The sequence below is a fragment of the Alosa alosa genome, chromosome 19 (genome assembly GCF_017589495.1).
Source record: "Alosa alosa isolate M-15738 ecotype Scorff River chromosome 19, AALO_Geno_1.1, whole genome shotgun sequence".
Taxonomy (NCBI): domain Eukaryota; kingdom Metazoa; phylum Chordata; class Actinopteri; order Clupeiformes; family Clupeidae; genus Alosa; species Alosa alosa.
In genome coordinates, this window is record NC_063207.1 from 10,798,493 (window position 1) to 10,819,713 (window position 21,221).

The window sequence follows — 21,221 nt, forward strand, 5'->3', positions numbered from 1 at the left end:
CGTGCGTGTGTGTTGACTTCACACGCGTTCACAGACGCCAGTTTAGCAACTGGGCTTCCGTAGACAAGTGTCCGCATGCGCAGTTGTGCCATGTTGCTAATGTGCAGAACTATGTGACTGTAGTTCAGCGTGCAAATGTTTTGATTTACATTGGAGTTAAAAGAACACCTGACAAAATGAAGACCAGATTCAATACAGTGGATATTAGGGCAGTCATTGCTGAAATCAATGCCAAGTAAGTGCTCTAATACTGTTCGTATTGTCAGGTGGGAGGCTTCCCAGCTTGCTTGATGTAGTATGTTAAACTAATGCTAGTCACTAACTTTGGCCTACTAGTTCATGAAACATTGAATTTGAAGCAAATAAACCTCTCCTGATATGGATCTAATGCATCTTATTACATGGGTAATTGCGTGGTATTCAACTGTATCCATATGTTTACGTCATCACTATATGTCTCAAAAGACAGCACTGCCCTAACAGCTTTCTCCTATCTCTGTACCGTGTTAGCTACATTGGGATGAGAGTGTACAATGTCTATGACATCGACAACAAGACATATCTCATTCGACTGCAAAAGTAAGTGCTGATATGTCACTGTGTGACCCTTCCATCTAGATACGACACCACAACAGTTCACAACTCACGAACTGAAGATGATATGGTCTTAATAGCCTTTAGAAACCAGTGTGAGGATGAACGTTAATGTGTCTGCTTTCATGTTTCAGACCTGACACTAAAGCTGTGCTGCTGATTGAGTCTGGAATCCGAATCCACTCCACGGAGTTCGAGTGGCCTAAAAATAATATGCCATCGGGGTTTGCCATGAAAGTAAGAATGTGAATATAAATGAATCTGTACATGTTTTTCAGAAATTCTGAAGAAGTAGAAGAAGATTTCCTCATGCTTTGTATCCATAGACCTCATTGACTCTCATGCCTGTTTCCTAGTGCCGGAAACATTTAAAATCCAGAAGGTTGGTGTCAGTCAAGCAGCTGGGGATTGACAGGATTGTGGATTTCCAGTTCGGATCAGACGAAGCTGCTTACCACCTGATAGTGGAGCTTTATGATAGGGTGAGAGCCTTTGATTGTGCATTCCAACACTGGAGGATTTCTCCATTCTTCCTGGTTTTATTCTTTTCATTGGTGAAATTGATTTAATAGCCCAATTTATCTCCTTGTAGTGTGGATGAATATGTCTTAAACACATTATTTTTCCACCCACCATCACAGTCATTAGGGGACTCCCCAGCAGACAGAAATTGTGTCGCTTTTACATCATATTTTGACGAGTGACACTTGTTGCCTGGACTATAAATTGCCCATATTCGCCTTATTCACCCGGCGGCCAGAGTGAGGCTACAGGGTACACTTGCCGTTACACCTCAGTCCAGCAGATGGTGGTGGTAATGCACTCCGTTTGCAAACTGCCAAGAAAACTCCCTGAAGAAGAAGAACAGGCCAGTGAACCCTTCTTCTTTTTCAGTGAGCTTTTTTTTGGCAGTTTGCAAACGGAGTGCATTACCACCATCTGCTGCACTGAGGTGTAATGGCAAGTGAACCCTGTAGTTTCGTTCTGGCCGCTGGGTGAATAAGGCGAATTTGTCCCCTGGACTTCAAATTGGTGATGGGACTGTGATATTGAAGCCCACTAAACACCCGGTTCAATTCTGTGTTTTGTGTCAGGGTAACATCATCCTGGCTGATCACGAGTATACCATCCTGAACCTGTTGCGGTTCCGCACTGCTGAGGGAGAGGGGGAGGAGGATGTGAAGATCGCAGTAAGGGAGAGATACCCAGTGGAGAACGCCAAGCCCTCTGAGCCACTCATTAGTCTGGAGAGGTATGGTGGTGATGAGGCCTGTTTCCCTTATTAACTTTAAAAACTCCTTCACCTTCAACCAAAAGGAAATGTTTCTGTGAGGTCATCTTGAAAATCTTTCTTTTAACTCAAGGGAAATGTCTCTATGAAGTTAATACACAATTCTCTAAATGTTTTCTAAATGTTTATTAAATTCCAGGCTAACAGACATTCTCTCCAAAGCTCCACATGGAGATCAAGTCAAAAGAGTGCTTAATCCTCACCTTCGTAAGTAAAGCATATTAATTTATCCCACATACTTCATCCAGTCCCTTACTCTAACAATGCACTGTTGACCGCGATTAAAGAAATGACAAAACAAACACACAATGCACCGTGGTATATCACGGCAAATGTCGGTTACAAAATATGTTATTCTCCTAGGCCTAAAATACACAAGAAAACTTTTAACAGAGCATTGTTGTAGCAGCTTAAAGAGTTCAGAAGTTGTAGAAGACAGAATGTGAAGACATTGTTTACATGCATTTTCCTCAAAGAACGATTAAATAAGTTTGACATCCTAGCTTGATTTAATTCTTACTTTGTTGAATTGGCTGTATTGTGAGTATTGAACCATGAGTGTTAAATCTTGTCTTGAAATATGTTGACTGTATCGTTGAGTCTGAGTTGACTGTATCGTTACTCCCCTATTCCAATATATTTTTAGTAATAGATCAAATATTATAACGCATAGGAAAATATTAACTTTTAATTTGACAGTGTTTTGCATACAGGGCAACTAAAGGGGGACAATATACCTTGAAATACTGTGTTTAAAGATGTATTGTGACTGCATATGACTAAGTTGCCTGTTATGTGGTATTATGTATAATCCCTATTTGTCACTGTGTTTAAAGATGTATTGTGACTGCATATGGCTAAGTTGCCTGTTATGTGGTATTATGTATAATCCCTATTTGTCACTGTGTTTAAAGATGTATTGTGACTGCATATGGCTAAGTTGCCTGTTATGTGGTATTATGTATAATCCCTATTTGTCACTGTAGCGTGTGGAGCCACGCTAATTGAGCACTGTCTAATGGAGGTTGGACTCTCGGGCCTCATGAAAGTAGACAACCAGTTTGATGTCACACGAGGTAAATTATGTCATTTGGTATATGGCATGTGCTTGTTATGGGATGCTGGTAAACAATCAAGGGCTTGGGATGGGGTTAGGGCTTAGCTGAGTGAAGCATTTTTTAATATACATTTGGTATAGTGTAGTTTTATTAGGCCCTCCTTAAATGACTCTGCTACTTTATAAAGACTTGTAAGATACATTTGAAGATGTTGTTTTGGTGGTATAATGCATTGATTTTCTACAGATGTTCCTAAGATCCTGGAAGCACTGAAAATGGCAGAGGAGTACATGGAGAAAACTGCCACCTTCAGCGGAAAGGTGAGAAATAATTAATAAGCGCTCATATTTCCTTTTCTAATTGCCATTCTAATTGACCAATTAATTAAATAATATCTCTCCTTTGTGTTTAACAACAGGGCTACATTATTCAAAAATGTGAGAAGAAACCAAGTTTAGGTCCAGATAAGCCAGCTGAAGAACTGCTGACGTATGAACTTTTTAAAAATCTTTTGAATTTTGTCAGTCATAGTGTTGTGTTTATAACTGATCTGAATTTGTGGTTGTGCCCAGTTAATTACAGTATTCCTGAAATGTAGTAAAATTGAGATGTTTCTTATATCAGGATGATATAAATTATCATTGGTGTCATTTTATGGACATCTTTTGTTGTTTTATTCTTCAGGTATGAAGAATTCCACCCTTTTTTGTTCGCCCAAAATGCAAAAAATCCCCATGTTGAGTTTGATTCTTTTGATAAGGTGATGAACTTCATTTAGTTTCTCTTCAATCATTTTGGGCATTGATTCTTTGCCGTTTCTAAACAGCCTTACTGTTCCTTTTTCACCAGGCGGTTGATGAGTTCTTTTCAAAGATGGAGAGCCAAAAGATTGATCTGAAAGCCTTGCATCAGGAGAAACAGGCTATGAAGAAATTGGAAAACGTTAAAAGAGACCATGAAAATCGTCTGGAAGCCTTGCATCAAGCTCAAGTAAACACTTCTTGCATGTGTCAGTTTTTATGTAACAATGGTGATCATATGACACTCATTTAAAACAGAGACATAAGTCATTTTCATGAAATGGGCACAAACAGCATATTGGTTATTTGTTTATTTATTTTATTCAAATTTGCTTTTACCATTTTGTTGGTAAAACAAAGTGTGAGGTGGTAGACAAGTATGAGGTGTCTGTTTTTTTTGTCTAAACCTAAATTGATGTTGCATGTCTGTATAAGAAATCAGTTAGTGAAATCACTTGATTGTCTGAATTGCTTGTCAGTTTATGATTACCCCATTAACCCCCACCGTGTGTGGTGTCTTGTATGGTAGGAGGTGGACCGGCTGAAGGGTGAGCTGGTGGAGATGAACCTGCCCATGGTGGAGCGAGCGCTGCAGGTGGTTCGGAGCGCTCTGGCCAATCAGGTGGACTGGGCCGAGATCGGCCTCATTGTGAAGGAGGCGCAAGCGGCCGGCGATCCCGTGGCCTGCGCCATCAAGGAGCTGAAGCTGCAGACCAATCACATCACCATGCTGCTCAAGTAAGCAACCCGCATACACAGTACAGCACTTTCAAGATGCCTGTCTGGAATTTGGTGGAAATAAATCCTACAGTTCAAGTAAACATTACAGTAAATTGGATATTACATGTATGCTTACTCACCTGCAAGATGCTTTCATCCTTAGAAAAATATAATGTGTTTTGAGTACTATTATGTATCCTTCCTGGGGACTGAACTGATGTTCCTTATGTTAGGACCTTGTACTAGTTAAGCTACAGACACACCATTTCATATTACACAGTAATTACATACAGTGCTGCTTGAAAGCTTGTGAACCCTCAGACACGGTCAGTTGTTTTTTCAAAAAAATCTGAATAACCTGATGTAATGCACATCCAAACCCCAATTTGTAAAGCTGACCTTCCAAATAATAGACAGAAACAACATTTTTTATATAGTTACATTATATATTTAGCACAAGTGGTTTAGTTCACAAAAACTGAAAATATGACTTTTGCAGAAGTATAAACCCATGTAGTTTCTTGCAGCACCTCCTTTTGCAACCACTACTTCAAGTAAACATCTTCTGGATCCATTAACCAGTGTCTCACATCTGGTTCTGTGGATTTTTGCCTACTCCTCTTTGCAGAACTCAGCCAGTTGAGAGAGGTTGGAGAGTCAACTGGCATGTACTGCCCGCTTCAGATCTAGCCAAAACATTTCTATTGAATTGAGGTTTGGACTTTGAATAGGCCAATCCAGAGTATGAGTTCTCTTTATCTTAAGCCATTCCTTGGTCATTTTGCTTGAATGCTTATAGGGTCATTGTCCTGTTGTAAAATGTATTTACAAAGGAAGTCTGTTTGATTAGTATGCTTTTTTGATTATTTCAGCACCCAAAATATGTTTTACATTAATCAATTACCTACATGACTTTACCAATGCAGCTGGGGGTTCACGTGCTTATGTACATACATTAGTTCCAAGTTTCATGATTTTTTTTTGCCTTCTCACGCAATTTCCTCTAAACAAGTCCATGTATTTGATAAATATACACACCTGACAGTTCATATTTAAAAACTGGTGATGATAAAACAACAGAAAACTCCAAACTGTTCAAGGGATTCACATACAGTAATGACTTTGTTTTAACAATAGATCAGTTGGATCATCATGTAATCGGTAGGTAATTATTTTGGGGGAGTTTAGAGACTGAAAAGTCTATGTATGTTGATTAGGAACCCATACGTCGGCCCAGAGGACGAGGAAGTGGAGGAAGAGGAGGTAGTGGAGAAAACTGAGACGCAGAAGGGGAAGAAGAACAAGAAGAAGGACAAAGAACAGAAGGGGAAACTGCAGAAGAACAAGCCCATGCTGGTGGACGTGGACCTCAGCCTCTCTGCATATGCCAATGCTAAAAAGTGAGTAAGAAAGCCTCAGCCTCTTTACATACAGTATACCAACACAAATAAGTGAGTTTGGTGTATTGTTTTTTTTAATTGAGTTTGCAAAACAAGACATTACAAATCCACCCGAGTATTTGCTGTCATCTAACTGGACGAGCTAATTTGCATTAGTTGATACTAATGAATACTACTGGCTTTGTCATTGCATCGTTATAATAGATTCACTGTGATCGGCAGTTCTCTATGTATTATTTTTGTGACCATATGCTCCACATTTGTTTTTGTCCTTGCTGTTTTTAATTTATTGTAATGTTTTTAATGTGTTTTTTTAAATATCTCCCCAGGTATTATGACCACAAGCGCAGTGCTGCAAAAAAGGAACAGAAGACAGTGGAGGCTGCGCAGAAGGTGACACAGTTGTTCTTTCTATACACAGATCCTGGCTGTTTTACCAGACAATGGAGTCCAAAAGTCTATATACTGAGCTGTTGTATTCATCATTTCTGTCTCTATGTAGGCTTTCAAGTCTGCTGAAAAAAAGACAAAACAGACCCTCAAGGAAGTTCAAACTGTTACCAACATTCAGAAGGCTAGGAAGGTGTATTGGTGAGATGTTACATTGTGCACCATCCAGGGTCAATATTCCTGTCAGAATGCCACTGTTGTTATGCTTTAGGTAGTGATGGTGGATACATTGATGCTGTGCTCTGTCATGGTATTTTAGGTTTGAGAAGTTCCTGTGGTTCATCAGCTCAGAGAACTACCTCATCATTGCTGGTAGAGATCAACAACAGAACGAGATGATCGTCAAACGATATCTGAGAGCAGGTACATACAGGGACACTGTGTGTGTGTGTGTGTGTGTGTGTGTGTGTGAGAGAGAGAGAGAGAGAGATAGTTGAAGGAGGCATAACCTGCCTGTCTCCCTTGTGGCTTGCAATTGTATCCCCCCTGGCATGATGGCAGAGATAGAGAGCGTAAATAGAAATACTCTTCTCCTCAGGGGACATCTACGTCCACGCTGACCTACACGGAGCCACCAGCTGTGTCATCAAGAATCCCTCAGGTAACATAACTTACAAAGTCCAGATAGCGCTCTTTTAAAATAGACTTTTAATACTATGTTGATCATGATAATTCTTTATTTGTGATCTGGAACCAAAGATACTAAGCAGACAGAATGCTGCAGGCAGTACATATGTTTCTTGGTGTCAGTGTCCCATGAATGTTTATGTGTGTCATTGTTTTCGGAAATGTCATGAGTCAGAATCACAGTCAGTCTGTGTGTTGGTACTCTCTCAGTCATTATTGTCACAGATGACTGACTTTTTAATCCATGATGAGAACTTTGAGCAGCACTAACTACTCTTTCTGACAGGTGTGCCCGTTCCCCCACGCACGCTCACAGAGGCGGGCACCATGGCGGTGTGCTACAGTGCCGCCTGGGATGCCAAGGTAGTCACCAGTGCTTGGTGGGTCCACCACCATCAGGTGAGTCCCTTCCCACACCCCATCTGAACACATTCGCAGCTCACAATAGTTTACAAGTCAAGCCGTCAATATTTAAATTGCTGATCCTAGCACTTACCACCTGACTAGAACTGACACTTGACTGTTTAAAAACAGCACTCACTGATGCACTTATTCCTATTGTACTCTACCTTTTTTAAATTGTTGTAGAATTGTTGAGAGAATTGCTTTAAAAAGCTTAAACTGTTTACCATGCTGTTAGTCGCTTTGGCTAAAAATGCGTCAGCCAAATGTAATGTAATGTAAAAATTGTCAATATTGTGTTAGTCTTCTAGCCAGAGAACATTTGGGTATTAAGTGACATTGTTCTCATGTACATGAAGTGAACTGAAAAAGACTGATGAAACTGAAATGTCTGCCAAGGGAATATAAATATAAATGTACCTTTGGGCGATAATCTGGCATGGTAATTCTACTGTGCATTGACCTTTCGAAATGAACAGATCCATAAATGTAGCAGAATGGCTTGATCATCCGACAGGGAGGGGGCTGGTGTCCTGCTTAGCTCACCAATATCTGCAGCAATCTGTCAGGAGTGCTATTATTGGTTGTTCCCAGAGGAGCTAGCATCTATATGGACATTGGGATTGTTGGTGTACTGAGTGTACAGGTGCCTTTGTGCAGCTTTGAAAACAAGGTTGCATATAATTTGAAGTGTACTTGCTGAGGGTGCTTTAGTTAGGGGCACAGATGGTTATCTGCTGTTCATGTCAGCTATGGGTCCCTTTCTCTCGCACCAGGTATCAAAGACTGCACCGACTGGAGAGTATCTCACCACAGGAAGTTTCATGATCAGAGGTACAAGGCATCATATTACACCTTCAATTAACTTCATTACATGCCTTAAAGCGATGGTTCAGAGTAATTTCACCCTAGGGTCCTTTGCACCATGACCCCGAGCCAAACACCCTCCCAGAACCTTTTTCCCTTGGTCGAACCCTGGTCGAGTAGCGCTGTCAGAAACTAATGACGTTCTGCAGTCGTGATGGAACCAACTTTTATCTCGTAAATTACCCCACTAATAATGCCCTGAATGGTACGAAACTTCTGCAGTAGTACAACTACGACCTTTAGTCCAATAACGAGGCATTAGAAAGTTTGTAAGTGCACCAGGAGTTTATTTAAATAAGACTTGCCTGATTATCTGCTACTATACCGCTGCGTCAACATTTCTTCCGTGATTTGGGAAAAGCCTGTAAGACCTGTTTACGGGGTCATGGTGCAAAGAACCCTAGGGTGAAATTACTCTGCACCATCGCTTTAATATAGGCTCTAAATGATAGTACATGCATTACATGTCAATACACCTGAGAGAATGGCAGTGATTGTATAATGGATGAATAAACATTACTCACCTCTTTTGCATAACTAAAAATTGAATTACACGAATTGATATGCAGGAAAGAAAAACTTCCTGCCTCCATCTTACCTTATAATGGGCTTTGGCTTCCTCTTCAAGGTACACCTTCTTATTCCTTAATTCAGCTTTTTCTATGAATGTCACATTGTGAAATATATTGGTAGAAATCAATGTAAATACTATTGTTCAGCATTTACACATAATTTGCAAGTGATGCCTTTTGGTGTGTGTGTGTGTGTGCGCGCAGGTAGATGATGAGAGTGTGCTTAGGCACAAGGGTGAGAGGAAGGTAAAGACTCACGAAGAGGAAATGGAAGATGTGGCCACCAGCACTGCAGAGCTGCTGGAGGAGGGCGAGGAGTTACTGGGTATGACACCATTCGTGTACACATGTTTACAAGCTCAGAAGTTTTCTCATGACCACTCATGTATTCATGTATAGGCACACACAGTCATTTCCTATGTATTAGCTGCACTGTGTATAGACTGCAGGGCAGTGTTTTATGCAAACTAAAAACAAAACCATGTATTAACCGCAGTGCCCAATCGCCCAATGAATCACAATCAGATCGTGCTTTAATCATAAAGAAGAATAAAGAAAAAGAAATCCATTTCCATATATAGCCCGCCCCTGTGTATTAACCTCATAGCTGAAGAAGTGTTGCAAAATCAATATATAAACCTTATATACCTACCTATATAAACCTATAAACCTAGTCTTTTCTATGATTGTTAGAGGGGGATGGGGTGGTTGTGTGTGTGTGTGTGTGTCTTTAGGATCAGTGTTGCAAGGTGTTTTATTCTATGTTTATTTTATTTTATTTAATTTGCCATGTCAGGAGAAGACAGTGGGAATGAAGGGGAGGCAAATGGAGAGGAACAGTGCAGTAGGGAGAGCAGGCCAGAAGGAGAGACACCAGACCAGACCGACTCAAAAACAACAGCAGGTGAAGAGGAGGAGGAGGAAGAAGAGGAGGAAGAAGAAAGCAAAGATCTAGAACCACTGGTCGAGGAACCTGAGGACGTTCTGGATGAGGGCCAACCAAAGGCGATGGCAGAGCAGAAGATGGAGACAGAAGTTGCAGATGTTGCTTTCCCTGACACGACCATCTCCCTCTCCCACTTACATTCCAACAGGAGGTGCGGACAGCATCGTCTGATGCAAAATTCACTTGTAGAATTATTCAGTATTTTATTGATCCAATGTGGTCTTACACTATATTAACTTTTAACCAAAGGTATTATCAAGGGCCAGGCAGTAATTATTTATCTTTATCTTTTCCCCCCTCCAGAGTGGCTCAAGCTGCTGGCTTTAAACAGGAGGTCTCTAACCAGGTAAAAATGTCAGTTTATGGTCAGCACTGAAATAAATCGTCTTTTTTGCTCAGACTGCTCAGAACTCAAACACTATTGTGCAGGTGGATGCCGATGGACAGGCTAGGAAACACTTGACTGCCAAGCAGAGGAGGTAAGGATGGGAATCACACCCACTGCAGTTCAAAAGTTGATCTTTCTAACACATCCACTGGATCCCCAAGCTAATGCATATCTGGATGTATGGATGCATGTCTGCTTTTTGAAGGGAGATGAAGAAGAAGCAGAAGCATGATGACGCCGATGACCAAGACGAGCCAGAGACCAAGAAGGAGCCGGAGAGCGACCAGAACAACAGCGGCAGCAAGGGTGGAGCGCCCACACAGCCACTGCTGAAGAGAGGCCAGAAGGTGACCGTCAAATACACCCGACATGTTGCTTCATCTGAAGGTCTCATATCTGGGCTTGTGGAACGGTATTGCATTTAAATGTGGACTGATTAATATCTGCGTTGGGATAAAGATATATTAAAGTCGATATCTGTGCTTTTTGTGTTCCCAGAACAAGATGAAGAAGATCAAGGATAAATACAAAGACCAGGATGAAGAGGACCGAGAACTGATGATGAAACTGCTAGGGGTAAGAATGCGATATCAGGATGGTAAAATGTATACTCACATATCGAAGAAAGTAAACAATTAAATATATTGGCAAGAGAAAATGCGAGAAATTTTGTAGTGAGATGTGTAATGGTTCAGTGCCTTGAACCTGTTGGCTGTAGTTCTGCTCTGGGTAAGAGAGATGGACAGGTAACCACTTGATTAACATACCCAGATGGACAGGTAACCTCTTGATTAACATGCCCAGATGGACAGGTAACCTCTTGATTAACATGTCCAGATGTTTGTATTGAGTGAGGCTGAAGGAAACAAAACAGTTCTGACTACGTAAGATTTTTGCCCTCATTTGGTCTAAAAAGGAATGGAGTGGACCTTGTAATAAACAAGGCTGTCTTACATAAAAGATGAGAGAAAGTGCTCAAATCTATGATGACATTTTTTGATACAACAGAACGTACAAGATACAACAACAGAACGTACTGAATGCAGATGAATCAATGAATAAATAAATGCTAAATAAAATAAATGTTTGTCCTTCATGCCTTGTAGTCTGCAGGCTCGAATAAAGAGGAGAAAGTGAAGAAGGGCAAGAAGGGGAAAGGAAAAGAGGAGCCCATGAAGAAGGGGCCCCAGAAAGGGCCCCAGAACCCCAGGCCACAAGAGGGCGCTGTGAAGAGGCCGGAGCGGCCAGCCACAGAGGACGCCCAGGCAGGAGGAGAAGGGGCTGCCCCAGAACAAGATGACAAGGTGCTGGCCGCTAATGTTTGTGTTTGCTTGGTTTAGTTATGTTGGATCATTTCTGTGAATGACCTTTGAAATAAATTGGCAGTTAACTCCCTTGTTTCTTCTTTCTTCAAATAGGAAGCAGATGATTTGGACCAAGATAACCCAGGGGCTGAGGTGTGGTTATTGTTTGATCATCAGTGAAAATGCTGTTTTCATGATAATACAGAGACTGATGCTAAGTTGTAAGCTAAATGAACAAGGGCTCTCCTTTCAATACCTCAGGAGGCGGAGAACTTGTTGACCTCTCTCAGTGGCCAACCCCACCCTGAAGACGTGCTCCTCTTTGCAGTGCCTGTGTGTGCACCTTATACGTCCCTCTCCAGCTACAAGTACGTGCTGAACATCATTTAAGAGAACCAGGGGAAAGATGGAATTATTTCTTGAGCAGTTCTTTCAATGTTTAACACCTAGCAGGGCAGGTCATGGATTATCGGAAATATCATTGAATTTTACTCCAGTTTACTTCCATTATTACTTTCCATTATTACTTTACTTCCATTATTCCAGACATATAATTTTTGGCGCAATCAGGGAATTTTGTTGTAGCAGTTTAAAATTTACTTGCTGAAAAAAAAAACATTAATACAAATATTTTTCCACGCAGCATTGGTGTTTATAGCTTTTCCTTCACTTTAATTATTGCTTGCTCCTGAAATTTAAGATTTTTGTCAAGGAAAAGTCATGAAATTTTACATTTGGCTAGAGTGGGAACCCTGACCTTGGTACCTCTCTGCTTACAGTGTCTAACTACTGTTGACTTGTAGCTAGCCTAATTCACAGTGCTATTCTTCGCTATGCTAATGAACTCTTCTCAGTCAGTCACCTTCAGACACCATGTTTTTTCCCCTCTTATCTGCCAGCTTTGTCTTAAAGATACAGGATTCAACTGCTCCGTAAAGATGAGGAAATCTGGTTGATCGCTAAACTAATCCTGTGTATTGTTTGGGGTTTTGTCTCATAGGCATAAGGTGAAGCTGACCCCTGGTGCACAGAAGAAAGGGAAAGGTATTTTAAAATCATGTTTGTGTCCTTAAAAGTTTAACTAGACTTACTTCCAGAATAGTACTGACCTTTGCATTTCTGTGACAGCGGCCCGGACAGCAGTATTAAGCTTCATGCGTGCCAAGGAGGCCACGACTCGAGAGAAAGACCTCTTCCGTAGTGTGAAGGTAACAACTGTCTGCACACCTTTGTTCAGTCACAGCAAATGTTTAGAGCTACACTGACCACACAACTAAGGTTACTAGCGCAGTTTTGTTGTCTTTGTTCAGTGGTATTTGATCTCAGATTTAGTGAAAATATTTGTAACTGACTGTTTCTGGTACTACCATCCCTCATATGTTTGACTCCTTTCACTGCCCAGTGAAGATGAGAAATACTTACAGATCCAAGATGCATATTTATAGCCAAGAGAAAGTAGACAGTGGAATGGAATCAATGAAAACAGTTTTCAGCACAAATACGTCATAGCAAAAAAAGGCTGTGAAAGGACATGGTTAAAGGAACCGTATGTAAGATTGTGGCCAAAACTGGTACTGCAATCACTTTCAAATTACTGTAGAGCGGTGTATCCCCTCCCCCCTGACTGGCAGAGCTGGCAACCGGATCTGGATGCCGAAACACTACTGACTTCGTGATTAGTAGATAGGTGGAGGGTGGCGCATCCGGCCAAAACACAACATGACAACATCAACATCAGTTGAGGGCTGCAACTTCACATTTTAAATGACAATATCCTGGCCGGACTACTGTTGTCAGTGATATAAGTATTTGAAATGAACATGATTTCTTAATGTCTAGTAACATATCAGGGCCATTTTATGATTAATTGAAATACATTTCTTACAAATGGTTCCTTTAATAGGCCTGCACATGCTCTCTGTGATATGTGATGTGTGTATCCCATTTTGTTTTCTGTCTGCTCTGCAGGACACAGACCTGTCCCGCAACATGCCGGGCAAAGTGAAGGTCTCAGCTCCAAACATACTGGCAGCCAAGAAGAAATGAGCCTGCTGGGTGTCTGGCCTGGACCGAGGAATTTGATGGCTGATCTGTACATACAGTAACATGCTCGGGAAAGACAGACAGAAGCTATGAATTTTACCCTTACTGCCTGGTATGGATATAAAACCTAATCCATGCTCATGACTGCTCGTGGAAAGAGTGGACATTTTGTTGAGATTGAGGACCTCAGGACTGTATTAGGGGCGGCTGCTTCACCAACACAATTGTGTAATATCATTGTCATCTTACTGCAGTGTGAGGATATGAATATATTTCTTTTGCCTTTATTTGCATATTTGTGTGAAGTAAAGATAGAATTTTAATTGCAAAAACTTCAGACAAAGTTTGATCACTATCCTTTGGTTACGTTTATTTTCTCTCCATTCCAATTTAAAGGATTTAAAACTAAATGTCTAGACATCTTAATTTTAAAAAAAATGTTTCTGGAAATATTTTGTGCAAATCAAACGACAGAATAGTTGTTTTGTGTTCAAATTTGATCAAACTGCTACAGTACACTGTTTGCACGAAGTCCTGACCATTACATTTTTTGAGTGTTCATAAAACCAAGTGAAGCAGACATACATGAAATCACAGCAGAAAGAAAAGAAGCAGAAAAACACACATACAAACACACACACACACACACACACACACAGACAGCATTTTCTTTGCAAACATAGGTCTGCACACCTTCAGAATACACACGCAGCACAGAGCAAGTCCACAAGAACAAAAATATATATAAATATATTTTGACATATGTACACAATAAAACTATGCATTCAAAAAGAAAAGCAACTCAGCCATCCTCACAAAACTGGCATCTTTCTGCTTCAAAATAAAAGGGACTCGAGGCAAGTGGACATGGGTACAAATCCCTCCTATCACAACCTTTTGTTTTGACGTGTTCTACCGCTGTGACTTGAATTGTCATCGTGTCCTGCCCTCTGATAACAAACAATGCTTACTCGCAGGCAACCAAGTAATTTCTCCAGCCTCTAGGGGCAAGACTGCGGCAGTAGACACACACACACACACACACACACACACACACAAATACCATACATCCAAGAGTGTCAGTGGCCTGCTCTGTTTAGGAGCCCATGGTGTTGACGCTGCTCATCCTCTGTTTGAGGCTGTTCAGTAGATGCTTGGGCAGGTAGTCCCAGATGGTCTCCAGCTGATCTCTGTGCTGTACAGCTGCCTCCATGCACAACCTGTGGAGCAGCAAATCATTCACAGTCTTAGGATACAGAGTTACAAGTGATATTATAAGTGACTGCAAGTGATATGAAGTATGATCAGCTCATTACTGTTGTTACTCAGACATGCTAAGATGATTTTGTAAAAAATGATGTGGAAATGAATGCAGGGGTTCTTTGTTTGATTGACCCGAGGTGCCCTGAAGGACAAAATGTTACATGATGTGAGAGGACCAAAGACCACATTTGTTTTCACAAACTTTGTTATTTGTGACAATCAGATCTACCTGTCCTGACATGAAAAAATAATGGACTAAGGCTGAGGCAACCAGTTGCCGTATTGATTAAATGGCCTGTTTTATCAGTAATTTGATTTGATGGAACAACAGGTCAAGAATGTGGGTCAGTCTACAACAACAGAGTTCAGAGACTTCACTCACCTCGACAATGTCTTGGGCTGGACATTGAACACCAGTAGTTCATTGCTGTGGGCCTGTTAAGATAATGATATCATCAAGGGGTACTGCTGCCAGGTCAATTCAGACCGAGGGCAAAGGCACATTCAAAACAGTAACATGATTCTGTTTGACAGTCCGACTGCTTGTTGTACATTCAATTATTTATTTCCTGGGTAATTCATAGGTAAACTCAGTCATGTAATTTACCTTAGCACTCAACACCACCATTAAGTTCACATAGGAGCAAGAGCAACTCTAGACAGGGTGGAATACTCTCAGGGGGAAAAGGTGGCATTTACAACATTTAGCAATGCCAAGGCTTCGGTCCAGGAAACAAGTTCTACTTAAAAGGCGCTTTAAGCTTTAAGGGCTGTATTTTACACCCTGGCGCATGGCGTAAAACTCGTCCCCCCCCTCCGCGCAAAGTTTAAACAATGTTTATTTTTTAAACAATGCGCCCAGGGGTGTGGCAACAACTTAGGGAGTGGCCTGGCGCATTGTCTAAAAATCGCTATTGTACACCTGGTCAGAAGTCTATGGCGAGTTGTTTATATGTTATTTTAAGAGTGCATTGTCAACAGTCATATTGGCAGGTGCACGCACCATCCTTCGATCATTCATGAACGCACACCAGCGCACGTCCATGCAAAACATTACAAATTGCACGATTACAATGGGAAACATAATTAGAATAAAGATATTACGAAATACTGTACACCATCATTAGTAGTTATTCACCATCATTTGCAAATTGGTAATGACGGTTGAAAGTGATTAGGGGAGAGGCGAGAGACACGTATGGAGCACAGCTGAAGACGCACTGTCACGAGATATAAGCAATTCCTCTCCTCTGAAGGATGAATGTTGTTTTGTTTAGTCATTTGAGCAATATTTGTATTTGTGTTGAGAAAAAAAAGTGTTGCTTTTTTCAGCCTATGTTTTCGATGGTAACCCATTGTCAGTCAATAGTGAAAGTAACTACATATAACTGTCTTGTCGTTGACTGACACCTTGGTGAAGTTAGTTTCACTTTGCCAATGAGTTCAAATAATAGACGAGTGCAAATGCATGAAGGCTATGCTAGGTTTTAGTAAAGCATGGTTCAGTGAAATGATATTCCATATGGTCTCACAAGCAGCCTCCTTCAAATGCGCCGTAGAATGTCAAAATACCGATGCATTTATTTGACATCGCGCTTTGCGCCGTTAAAGGGAATGACGGATGTCATTCTCATTGGTTTAAATGATGTTATGCCCCAAACACACCCATTTGACTGATTAAAAAACCTAGGAACACCTTGTTGCGCCATGCACTCGACGTTTGATAACGAACCCCTCCCAATGTGGACTGGACATCCTACTAAATTTGAATGAGCTTTTGACGAGTGACGATGCGCTTTGTCATAATAGGGCCCTAAGTGATGTTACGCCGTTTCTAAGCTAAAGAAAATTTGTCACATACAGCAAACATCACCTCATCATCCGCTAGCTGCCTATGCTCTGAATACACAAAAAAAACCAAAAACACATGGTCTCTTTGGACAGTCCAGGCTCCAAAAACGGCCTTGCCTGGACCATAAAAACAACAAACTGTTCCAGCTAGTCACCGACGAGACAATCGTTTAGAAGAGTTTCAATTGCACAAGAGGGAGGGGAGGGACATCACTCGCTTAGAGCCTTTAAACCCTCGTCCCCCAAAAAAGTTAATTCTTCAAATATTTGCTTATACACGTACCACTTAATGATTTTGCGCAAACACTTTTTGTTGGCTAAGGATGTAACATGCAAAACAATTTTTCATTATACAGTTTACTAGTTAAGTGCACAATAGGACTGGACACTGAAGAGCTCATTCCATTTTGGAGGGTATGGATACTTACGGCTCGCTCACGGGACAGGAGATTATTGGCACAGCCTCCAAACACAAACACTTCTCCCTCTGGGCCATAACACGTCGTATGCCAGAGCCTGCACCAGGGAGAGACACACCACATCATCCTCCTCCATTGCAACCAGAGAGCCCACAGGCCCTTAAGGTGCACTACCAAACTACACTTGCAGGTCAAGCATTAATGCTTCAACCTAACAGCTGTTAGACTTTTCCATTGTAACTGAAATAGTAATTGAGAACAGACAGACATTACAAAATGTAACACATTAGCCTGCAGCTGAGAGTCTGTTTTCATTTTCCAGGTTTGCAAGCCATCAGCTGTTGAAATTTACAGGGCCTTAGTACCTTGGGTTCTCTGAATGCTTGTGCTTGAAGGACTTCCATTCATTCTTGCTGATGCAGTACAACCAGGCATCACCTGTGGACAAAATTTCAGAGCTACGTTAAAAAATCTGAAGAGCTGTTATTCTGTGAGAAAGACATTTACATTGACATGTCAATTAATTACATTTACTCACAGGATTCTGTAAAAGCATAACTATACTGTTACTGCATCCATACTTACTCAGTGTCTGTCTGTTAGTGGTGAACCCACCAAACAGGAATATGTGGTCTTGGGACACCGGTGTGAAGGAATGCCAGGAACGGCCTACCGGACCATTCTGGGGCACAGACCTAGGAAAACAGGAATACTAGCTCAGTACACACCAATGCAGGTGGAGATGGTGCTAACCTATGGAAATCGTGAGTACTGACAATAACAAGAGCTGTTGCTGTTTAAGGTCATCTTAAATACTGATTGAACACTAAGCATTATATAGGGAGTATATTTCTCATTTTCCTTGTTTCTGTGTGAGTGTGTAAGCAGAACATTTTCTCATTTTCATTTTCTGCTTAAATAAACTTACATCTCGCTCCATTCCCAAGTGTCCAAATTGATGTAATACAGGTCATTCAAGCGGTAATTCTGGGTGAAGACCACAGATAGTCAGTACACAATTCAAGCACAACAAATATGACTTTGGGAAAGTCATCAAAATGGGACAAGTCTATTACTAGACAAATGACTCACTGTTAACTAATGTTCCTTTATACTTCAGTGGACTTAAATGGGTAATCTTCCATGATTGTGAAGGATTTTAAACACACAAAAGTATATGCACCTTCATTACACAGAAAAAGCCACCCCAGACAAAAGACTAGGTCAAAAGAAAACTGTTCACACAATAACATAAATGGTCTTCTGGGATATGTTTTGCTTTAAAGGATAAAGAAACATGTTTTAACAACTTCATCAACTCACCATATATCGACCCCCAAACACGTATCCTCTATTGCCAACAGTTGCACAGGCATGAGCTGCCCTCGGAGATGGCGAATTACCCTAAACAATGGGAGAGATAAGGAAGGTCGGTCATAAATTATTCACTCCTATAGATTATTTACACAATGCATGTAAATAGAAGAGTAAGTAAAGGGACCCGCAAATGGTTGTGAACAAGGACATGACTGACCAGGTAATGATTGTGTGACTGGTTTGACTTTATAACATACAACTGGGCCCACCTTTGTGACTGGCTGGCTCCATGTCAATGTTTCCAAATCCAGAATGTGGATATGGTTGTTCCAGCCACGTGCTATATGATTGCCCTATGACAAAAAGACATACATAAATAAATATCACACCAAAGTTCATATGTACAATGCCCTTTTGTCCCAACTGCTAATACATTTAACAACTCACCATAATGATAGAAGTCTCATCAAATTCAAAGGTCCCTCTATGACCCTCTTGTGCGAAGTAGCCATAGCCACCAAAATACACCAAGCTGTTGATTGAAACATACACCAAAAAAGTAAACAGAAAAGAATTCACAAGACTGATTCTCAACTTCATAATGGTGACATTCTACAATTCTACTAAACCCTGACCACTGTGATTTTGAAACGGCCATATTGGACTTGTGGGTAAATACTTACCATGAACTTGACTTAACAGTAGAGTATTTTACTCTGTCCCTCACCTGTTCTTGTACACCCAGCAGCCCAATTTGTCTTTGCAGGTGGGGGCCAGGCCTTTGAGATTAGCCACCTTCTCCCAGCGCAGCACAGGAGACCTCAGAGGAAGACGATACACCTGAGGGGCAGGGGGCAGCATAGCAGAGGCACAGTCACAACAACCACCGCTTACCATCTAGCTAACCACATGATCCTACAGGTCACACAGGTAAGATAAGCCAATAACTGGGATAAGGTCATAGATAATATTACCAGTACAATCGTATGCTTTTGGTTACTCAATGGTTGGTTTAATTAAATATCCCACTTTTGTATGACTACAAGTCAAGTCAAGTTTATTTATATGGCGCATTTCATACACAGAGGTCATTCAATGTACTTTACATAAACAAAAGCAAAATAGCGAATAAAAGCATAGAAGGGCAATAGTCAGAGAATATTTTTATTCTCAAATGAAAGATGCACATCAGTCTTACAATACAAATGGTTTCTGTATTTAAGTATGACTTACTAGGTTGGTGTTTCCATTGGTATGGTGTCCTCCAAACAGATAGAGAATGCCATCAACACATACACCACAGCTGCCAGACATGGAGGCTGGCAACTCACCCTCGGTTTCCTGCATTTTCCTGCAGAGAAACCAGCATTAAATGACACTCAAAGAAATTACACACTTCAGGCCAATGAAACCCATCATAAAATCTGAACAGCATAATACAAAATAATTACCATCTTTCAGTTTCCATGCTGTAAATCCACATTTCACTCCTGGGCAGATACAGTTCAAACAGCCCCATAGCCTCTGCATTCTGATTGAGGGGAACAATTTTTTAGAGAATTTTTCAATATCGAGCATTAACTGAAATACAACTACTGCAAATCAATTAGGCGAGTTAAATTATTCAACTGAGTAAAAAAAAAAAAAAAAATCAAGATGTTCCCATAAAGAAATAGTGGCAAACCTTGATGTTTAAGCCTTACTTGGAAGCATACCTTGTATCCTCCCCACACATACATGAAGTTTCCATCAACGACAGCGATGTGACCACTGCGCTCTGGAGGAGTGTCCACCTTTGACAAGTGTGTATCAGAGTCTACCACCACCTCCTCCTCTTCTTCCTCATCCCACACCACCCAGTCTCTCTCATCTTCATCCCTCTCAGAATCCTCGTCATCATCAGGCCCTATTCTGGGCATACCATCAGGCAAATCGTCCTCCATCTCGGCCATGCTCCTGATAAGCAATCAAAGCAATTCACAAGGTGAAATTTAAGCTCCTCTAATCATCCATCAATTGCTGGTGTGATGACACAAATATTGCAGTTATGTGCAATTTGTAATTTCCTCAACGGCTAGCTGAACTCCTATGGCAGCATCCGATTAGCAATGCTTTAAGGCTAGGTTTAGGCTACCCATGGTCTTTTTTTATGCCAACACCCAAACAACTGATTCAAAATAAACTTGAGGCTGAGAATTTCGACCACAGTCAAGTAATGGTATACTAGTTGAATAAGGTCGCGGTCTTCGTTAGCACAGCGTGTTTGAGGGATCAAAACAAATGCACATGTCAGCAGCAGCAGGCATGTCAACAAGAAAATGGCAATACGAACCAACACATACATAAACAACGGATGCGGTGTAATATGTATGGTTAACAAATTGTTTAAGGTGTATTCTTACCGTTTAAACCAACCAAACGTTCTTCAGTTCGTGCTAATGTTGATAACGTGAACGTTACTGTAAGCAGTACTGCTGCTGTTCGTTCTAGCTAATGCTAGCAGGTTAAACTAGGTTAACTACATACCTAGTGCAGCTGCATGCACTGGAGTTTACGAACACTAAAGGAGAACCACCTGCAATCTTGAGACCAAACGCGCCAAAAAATATTGTTAAAACAAGCCCGTGGTGGATCGGATTGAGTTAATTGCAACAAAGGCGAACAAATTATATTTGTTTAACTGCAGGAGGCCGGACCGGAAGTGAGTGGTATCACCCCAGATTGGCCATACATGTGATGTCACTGACAGTGAGAACCGAACCTGAACACGAGATGAAAAGTCTTGGGTGGCTTGAAAGGTAATTTGCATGATCAGGACCACCAAATTAAAGATTTAGCATCGCCAAAACATGTCCTAATTCATAAATAATTGAAATGCTTTGATAGGTTTTATGAAGATACTTTTAATT

General features: G+C 41.0%; 2 protein-coding genes across 3 annotated transcripts; one reads left to right on the forward strand and one right to left on the reverse strand.

Annotated features, from left to right (window-relative positions):
* The first annotated feature begins 75 nt into the window (after positions 1–75).
* Positions 76–14,082, forward strand: LOC125284034 (ribosome quality control complex subunit NEMF-like). Its single transcript, XM_048227729.1, has 32 exons — positions 76–235; positions 511–579; positions 729–831; positions 951–1,076; positions 1,689–1,846; positions 2,025–2,092; positions 2,872–2,961; positions 3,190–3,263; positions 3,362–3,432; positions 3,628–3,703; positions 3,793–3,933; positions 4,273–4,481; positions 5,681–5,863; positions 6,193–6,256; positions 6,366–6,454; positions 6,573–6,676; positions 6,852–6,914; positions 7,227–7,339; positions 8,119–8,176; positions 8,779–8,837; positions 8,986–9,106; positions 9,578–9,878; positions 10,031–10,073; positions 10,157–10,206; positions 10,321–10,462; positions 10,614–10,691; positions 11,222–11,419; positions 11,534–11,572; positions 11,681–11,787; positions 12,420–12,463; positions 12,548–12,627; positions 13,388–14,082. Exons 1-32 carry the CDS (start codon positions 177–179, stop codon positions 13,463–13,465), a joined length of 3,258 nt encoding a protein of 1,085 aa, XP_048083686.1. The 5' UTR covers positions 76–176; the 3' UTR covers positions 13,466–14,082.
* Positions 14,083–14,193: 111 nt separating this feature from the next.
* Positions 14,194–21,014, reverse strand: klhdc2 (kelch domain containing 2). 2 transcript variants are annotated; one of them, XM_048227731.1, is made up of 14 exons: positions 20,715–21,014; positions 20,028–20,268; positions 19,764–19,843; positions 19,546–19,663; positions 19,040–19,152; positions 18,760–18,844; positions 18,582–18,665; positions 18,319–18,399; positions 17,924–17,982; positions 17,581–17,690; positions 17,361–17,433; positions 17,005–17,092; positions 15,108–15,160; positions 14,194–14,682 (listed from the first exon to the last, which is right to left on the reverse strand). In XM_048227731.1, the coding sequence occupies exons 2-14, from the start codon at positions 20,262–20,264 to the stop codon at positions 14,559–14,561; spliced, it is 1,305 nt and encodes a 434-aa protein (XP_048083688.1). In that variant the 5' UTR covers positions 20,265–20,268; positions 20,715–21,014; the 3' UTR covers positions 14,194–14,558. The 2 variants fall into 2 exon arrangements, with proteins under 2 accessions (XP_048083688.1, XP_048083687.1); XM_048227730.1 differs by having other exon boundaries at positions 20,016–20,268.
* Positions 21,015–21,221: the final 207 nt, after the last annotated feature.

Coding starts and splice junctions, on each gene's coding strand:
- LOC125284034 (XM_048227729.1), top strand. CDS start 177: ATGAAGACCAGATTCAATACAGTGGATATTAGGGCAGTCATTGCTGAA. Junction 9,107..9,577: donor GGAGGGCGAGGAGTTACTGG/GTATGACACCAT, acceptor TTGCCATGTCAG/GAGAAGACAGTGGGAATGAA. Junction 11,420..11,533: donor CCCCAGAACAAGATGACAAG/GTGCTGGCCGCT, acceptor TTCTTCAAATAG/GAAGCAGATGATTTGGACCA.
- klhdc2 (XM_048227730.1), bottom strand. CDS start 20,264: ATGGCCGAGATGGAGGACGATTTGCCTGATGGTATGCCCAGAATAGGG. Junction 19,664..19,763: donor AGCATGGAAACTGAAAGATG/GTAATTATTTTG, acceptor GTTTCTCTGCAG/GAAAATGCAGGAAACCGAGG. Junction 18,845..19,039: donor TGCTGGGTGTACAAGAACAG/GTGAGGGACAGA, acceptor TTCAATCAACAG/CTTGGTGTATTTTGGTGGCT.